The sequence below is a fragment of the Gopherus flavomarginatus genome, chromosome 15 (assembly GCF_025201925.1).
Source record: "Gopherus flavomarginatus isolate rGopFla2 chromosome 15, rGopFla2.mat.asm, whole genome shotgun sequence".
NCBI lineage: Eukaryota > Metazoa > Chordata > Testudines > Testudinidae > Gopherus > Gopherus flavomarginatus.
In genome coordinates, this window is record NC_066631.1 from 14,136,164 (window position 1) to 14,143,160 (window position 6,997).

At 52.9% G+C, this 6,997-nt stretch overlaps 1 gene segment (V, D, J or C); it reads left to right on the top strand.

Annotated features, from left to right (window-relative positions):
* The first annotated feature begins 4,470 nt into the window (after positions 1 to 4,470).
* On the top strand, positions 4,471 to 5,107 carry LOC127034961 (immunoglobulin lambda variable 8-61-like). The segment is given in 2 exon segments: positions 4,471 to 4,621; positions 4,753 to 5,107. Coding segments are annotated over 2 exon segments (477 nt in total).
* The last annotated feature ends 1,890 nt before the right edge of the window (positions 5,108 to 6,997 follow it).

Here is a 6,997-nt window from a genome sequence, read left to right on the forward strand (position 1 = left end):
GCAGTAATTTTACTGGCTGTGAATGCAACCCAAGCCCTCATGGCAAATCAATCATTAAAAAACGCTTGCTTTTAAACAGTGTTTTATATTTACAAAGGTACACTCACCAGAGGTCGCTTCCATGGCTTCACTGTCTGGGCTAGTGGCTTGGGAGGGCTGGGAGGGTAATTCTGTCTGGGTCACAAAAAGCTCCTGGCTGTTGGGGCTAACGGAGTGCTGTGTGCTCGCTGCAAGGTTGTCCTCTTCTTCCTCATCCTCCTCCTCATCTTCCCCCTCCTCTGAATCCTCAGCCATGGTTGAGATTATAACCGCCACCTCGGAATCCACGGACAAGGGGGGGGTAGTGGTGGCACAGCCCCCTAAAGTTGCATGCAGCTCAGCGTAGAAGTGGCATGTTTTCGGCCCTGACCCGGATCTTCCGTTTGCTGCTTTGGTTGTCTGGTATGCTGGTCTGAGCTCCTTCACTTTCACTCTGCACTGCACTGAGTCCATGGTGTGGCCTTTTCCCATCATGGCCTTGGAAATTTTTTCAAATATTTTTTCATTTCGTCTTTTGGAATGGAGTTCTGTTAGCACTGAATCCTCTCCCCATATAGCGATAAGATCCAGTACCTCTCGTGCGGTCCATGCTGGTGCCCTTTTTCTGTTCTCAGGAGACTGCATTGTTACCTGTGCTGATGAGCTCTGCGTGGTCACCTGTGCTGATGAGAGCCCCACGCTGGCCAAACAGGAAATGCAATTCAAAAGTTCGCGGGGCTTTTCCTGTATACTTGGCCAGTGTATCCGAGTTCAGATACCTGTCCAGAGCGGTCAGAGGTGTACTGTGGGATACCGCCCAGAGGCCAATAACTTCGATTTGCGGCCACACTAACCCTAAACCGATATGTTAATATCAATTTTAGCGTTACTCCTCTCGTTGGGGAGGAGTACAGAAATCGATTTAAAGAGCCCTTTAAATAGATATAAAGTGCATTGTAGTGTGGATGGTGTGATGGGGCAAGGCCAGATGGCTACAGTGAAGTACTGAGAAACAGGTATGTTAGCCCCAGGCTAAACAAATCCCTAGTACCCTGGTAACCAAATGGCAGTTGCTCCAGGTTAATCAAGGCACCTGGGACCAATTAAGATTTCTAGAAGGCAGTAGAGATAGCTACTTTAATTAGAACACCTGCAGCCAATCAAGGCAGGCTAATCAGGGCACCTGGGTTTAAAAAGGAGCTCACTCCAGTCAGGCAGGGAGGAGCCAGAGGAGAAGGAGCGTGTGTGAGGAGCTGGGAGCAAGAGGACAAGGAGCTGAGAGTGAGAGAGTGTACTGCTGGAGGATTGAGGAGGACAAGCGTTATCAGACACCAGGAGGAAGGTCCTGTGATGAGGATAAAGAAGGTGTTTGGAGGAGGCCATGGGGAAGTAGCCCAGGGAGGTGTAGCTGTCATGCAGCTGGTACAGGAGGCACTATAGATAGCTGCTATCCACAGGGCCCTGGACTGGAACCCGGAGTAGAGGGCGGGCCCAGATTTCCCCCAAACCTCCCAACTCCTGATCGGACACAGGAGGAGCTGACCCAGACTGTGGGTTCCACAAAAGGGGAAGATCACTGTGGTGAACAAATCCACCAATAAGCGCAGGACCCACTAAGGTAGAGGAGGAACTTTGTCACAATGGGTACAGCGTTAAATCGATTTAAAGCTGTTAAAATCGGTTTAACTGCTTAGTGTGGACCAGGCCTGGAAGAGCAGTCAGAGAATGTGGGAGGGGAAAATCTCTGAGATGTGGCTACAGTCTAGTGCACTGCTGGTGCTATGCAGTAATACATAAAATCATAGCAAACGCTTAAAGAACCAGATGCCACAGACTCTGGAGAAAGCAATATCAAATGGCCAAAAAGAATTAAATAAGAACTTCCCACATCTCAGCGCTCTCTTCTCAGAGCCTTCGGAGCCTTGGTGCCTGTCTGTAGAGCTCTCCCCACATTCCTGATGTTCTGTGGTACAGAGCATGTCTTGATTATAATCCTGATTTGCCTTCTAATCCTATTTTTTATTGTTGTTGTTTTAATTGTGCTGCAGGAGTGTCTGGTCATGGGACAGCCAACACTAGCATGTTGGCTGCATTCTGCAGGGTGGCTGCAGAGGAGGGGTTCCCCTGGGATGCAATGCACAACTCTCTTTCCAAGGCAAATTGGGAGCTGAAATCCCCTGGCAGATGCAGCAAAGACCAAACCCTTCTGCTTCAGAGCTAATCCATGCAGGGAGAGGTCACTGCAGTCAGGAGAGGGGGACAGAGTAGTGTTTCTGTCCCTGGTAACTCTCCATTCGCTCTAAGCCGCAAAACCCAGCAGAGTGTGACTGTGACTCTAGCTCGGGCACCTGGAAACCCCAGTCAGTTATTTCTCTGCAGCTGGGCTGCCCCAATGGGAGACCGCGTGACCTAATGAACATTGACTTGTGCAAACTGAGAGAGCAGGACACCGCAGCGAGCAAGAGGGGTGATTTCGGTCTGATACCACTGGATGGGGCTCGTGTATGTTTTATCCTCCTGACGCCGACAGAGAACAGCAGCCACCTTTCTTCTCCCCTGGAGCTGGAGGCAGGGGCCAGGGCCAAACTGGGCTTTATCTGTTTATTGGAATACCTTAGTGCTCAGTGGATGTCGTGCGCAGGGTGCGAAAAGGCTCAAGAAGAGACTATTTGTGAGCCCTAGCCCAAGCTGAAACTTCAAAGCGCTGTGTATACTGCTGGTTTTAAAGCATTAGCGTGAGTTCCACTCGCCCGAGTCTGTCCAAATGCTGTGTGGACATACTGAATAATACTCTGTTTTGCTCAGGAGGGAAGTTTCATGGCCTGGAATGCTTCCATAATTTGAAGCTGTCTGCCAGGCCACAAGGAACATTATGTGGGTTGTAATATGGCACAACCCCCTGTTACTCCAAACATCACAGGGGGGAAGGGTGTCTTGCTAAAGGGGCTGCGAGCTCGGTGGGTGTTGGGAGAACAGTGGAAAGAAGTGTGCCTTGGATCTAATCAGTGCTTAATTTGTGCCAGGCCCTGCCAGGGCTCTGCCCTGGCACCTCTGGGATCAGCAGTTCATAGCCCCAGCACCTCTGGTCCTGGCAGTTCATAGCCCCGGCACCTTTGAGCCTGGTAGTTCATTGCTCCAGCACCTCTGGGCTCAGCAGTACCTAGCCCCGGCCCCTCTGGGATTGGCAGTTCATATCCCCGGCACCTCTGAGCTTGCCACGTCAGTTATGAAAGTAAAAAAAAGGCTTGAACATTGGCTTGTCTTTTATTACAAATGAAGCCCTGGCTGCGATATTCTGGTTCAGACTCAGGCCCATCTGCACATGCAGCCTCACTATGGCAGAGAACCAGATGTGCCAGGGATTCACACAGGGGCCACACACCACACTCAGCTTCTGGCCCACTGGGCTGCTGATAAATGTCCAAGTGCTCTTAGGGACTCCAGTAAAAGAAACCTGTCCACCGATGTACGGCCTGAACCTGTGTGACTCTGAGGGCCTCCCGGAGGGGCTGAGCACTTCGTCTCCCACCTGAAGCCTTTGAGAACTGGGGATGTTCCACACCTCACCGAATCAGGCCCACAAGCCCTGCTGGTCTGAGCCGAGGGCTGGTAGGAGGGAGACGCAGCCCATTCTGGGGCAGAAGGACACAAACTACAGCAGAGCAAGACACAGGAGACAGATGCGACCAATGTGGCCTTGTAACTGAACGCAGACATCATCAGTCTGTTCTCTGGGCATTGCACCATTAAATATGGACTCCCTGCTGTTGCCATGGCAGCGGTGCATCAGCAGCCTTTTGTGTTCCAGTTGTAGAGGGTAGCGCTGTGCATGCTCACTCACTCTCGAGTGCATGCGCTCTCTCCTGGAGACTTGGCATTTGTTCTTTCTTTGCTGTTTTCCTTCAAATAAGTCATCTAGATGGCCAAATACATGTTTGGCTTTGTGTGTGTGTGGAAACGTCAAAGCAGCCAGCACAAAAGCCCCAGAATTATCCAAACTGGCTCCCGGGTGAGAAAAGAACAGAATCATCCCAGTGAGACAGGCTGACTGCAGCCGAGAATGGAGGAATCAGATCATTACAGCTCTGCTTCCCGTCCTTGGACACAGGTTACCCTCAGCAGAGCTGAACATGGCACTGGGCTCAGGGAGGTACTGCTCAGGGGAAGGCAGTGTGAGGATCATCCCTTCTGTATTGCATCACAAACAAACTCATCAGCAAACCTGCGGTACCAACATGGGACTGGGAATAGCCCTGAAGCTGGGGGGAGAGGGGACTAGGCAGGGCTCCTCCTAATCCAGCAGATTCCTGGAGTTTATTGATATTTTATCCTGTATAGCTCAGTACTTTACAGTCAGAGCAAATGTAAGAAAGATCCCCTGTATGTCTCTGCCCTGTCCTGGGGTGACGCAGGTGCCCAGAGCAGTAGCCAGTGAGCAAGGGGCAAATTTGCATGAAGGGGCTGTTCTCCAGCACTGGGGACTTAAGAGAGAGAATTGGAGGGTCCCAGCCACAGACCCGTTTGCCTCAGGAAGCCGAGCTCGTCTGGATTCCCACCATGGCCTGGGCCCCTCTGCTCCTTGCACTGCTCACTTACTGCTCAGGTGAGAGAGGGGCCCATGGCGCTAGGGCAGCCCTTGACTGGGTTTCACCTTCCCCCTCTCTCGGGAATTTCACACAAACACGTCATGCCGCAGGGCGGGTCTCATGGCTTTGTTTGTACTGTGCTTTCCAGGTACCTGCTCCCAGTACGTGGTGACTCAGGAGCCCTCCTTGCTGGTGTCTCCTGGAGGGACTGTCAAACTCTCCTGTCGCGTGAGCATCGTATCTGACATCAGCAGCATCTACCCGTACTGGATCCAGCAGCGGGGCGGCGGGGTGCCTCGCCTCCTCATCTACAATGCTAACGTGAAAGTGTCAGGGACCCCCGAGCGGTTCTCTGGGTCCAGCTCCGGTAACACGGCCTATTTAACCATCAGCGGGGCCCTGGCGGAGGACGACGCTGATTATTACTGCCTCACTCACTACTATCAAGGAGGGGCTTTTAAGGCTACACAGTGAGACACTCAGATGGGGAACTGAGACCCAAACCTGCCTCCTTTCTGCTTTGCTTTGCAGTCTGTGCCCTGCTGGGACCTGCCCAGGCTGCAGTTTGGCCTCAGACTTCCCCCTGCAGCCTGACTAATCCTCAGTGGGGTTTGTGCCCTTCACTCCCTGCGAGGGGGTGCGTGGGGTGTGTGTGTGTAGGGGAAAGGCAGCTCCTTCCCTCCCACTCTGTCACTCTGACCTGGTGGAGGGGCAGAAGTTGAGCTGTGCACTTGGCCTCCTCTCCTAGTTTGGGACTGACCAGCTTCCCCTTCAGTCAAACCAGTCTGGGGAACCCGTCCCCCATCTCCATTGTGTGGGGAGTGACGTCCTTTTCTCTCTGTGAGAGTCCATCAGCCGGTTCGCCAACCTCCTCCCACCAGCCTGCCCCATGGAGAGAGGGGTGGGATGGCGGGGGATTAGGAGAGGGATCTGTTCCCATCCCATTAAGTAAAGTGCATCACAAAGAGCAGGATCCCCTGGTCAGACACGTGGCTTTCAATGCTTTGATTTGGCCAAGTTACAATTTAGAAAACAGGATCAGGCCCATGCAGTGGTTTGTGTGACAGGACAATGCTCCTCTCTGCAGAATCTCTCACATTCCCCTGGAGCTGTGCACGACACGTGTGAGTGCAGAGAAATTCCTCATCCCCTAGGGGCTTTCCCAGCGCTCGTGGGGCTTTTTGCACAGTTGTGCCCCAATACCGAGTACAGCCTGTCAGGCCGTGTGCCGATGATACTCAGTGAGGTTTGGAGGTGTCCTTAAGTGGGGAAAGCCAGCGACAAAGCCCTGGGTCCATTGTTGTGAGCAGTGGGGACCAGTCACTTCTAAGGGAGCTCTTGGACAGCATGAACTCGGACCACCCCATCTGTGCATTGGTAGTTTTGATAGCTATTGACCTGTATCCTAACTGCCTTTTTAGGGACAGTGGAGAGGCCTGGGTGGGGGAGAAGTGCTGGCCATACCTGCAGGGGCGGCTCTAGGTATTTTGCCACCCTGAGCACAGCAGACAGGCTGCCTTCAGTGGCTTGCCTGAGGGAGGTCCCCGGTCCTGCAGATTTGGCGGCAGCCTGCGGGAGGTCCGCCGAAGCTGCAGGACCAGCGGACCCTCCGCAGGCATGCCTCGGAAGGCAACCTGTCTGCCGCTCTCACGGCGACTGGCAGAGTGCCCCCCGTGGCTTGCAGCCCCAGGCACGCAGTTGGTGTGCTGGTGCCTGCAGCCGCCCCAGCATACCTGGGGAGGATTAAAACCCTCTCCCTGAGCAGGGAATCTTCAGCAGGTGTCTGGCTTCACTGCAGTGATTGCTAAGGAGCCCAGTCAGGGGCTGGGTTCAGCTGGAGCTAATTGCTCGTTACTGGGGAAACCAGGCACTGTAAGAAGGGGGAACAGGGGTGGGTCAGTCTGTTATGAGGGTTAGGCTGAGTGAGGGGCCCTGTGCATTCTGGGATGAGGGAGAGCTAGAAAAGGATAGAGCCCTCTGGCTTGGTTTAGTGGGTCCAGATCTCTGGTCTCAGAGGTGAGGCTGTCCCTGTGCCAGAGCTTGGCTTACCTGATCTGTCAGGTATGTAAGAGACAAACCATTATGGGGCTAAACCCCCACCAGAGCAATCCCAAATAGGTAATTGAGTGAGCAAGTTTGTGAGTTCACAGACAGGAACATTCACTCACCACCATGAGTGAAATATTTCCAGATGTTGAGATTGGTCTAGTTCTAATCTAGTTGTAGCTGAGTTCAGTGCAGTGGCTGTTGCTCTCCAACTCTGTGTTTTGTTTGTAAATTGGTATTTTTGCTTCTCCACCAATAACTTTCCCACAGGAGAACTGTGCCTCCCTATTACAGGGCATTTCATCTTCTCTGCTCTTCCTTGGCTTGCTGCAGCACCAGGGCAACAA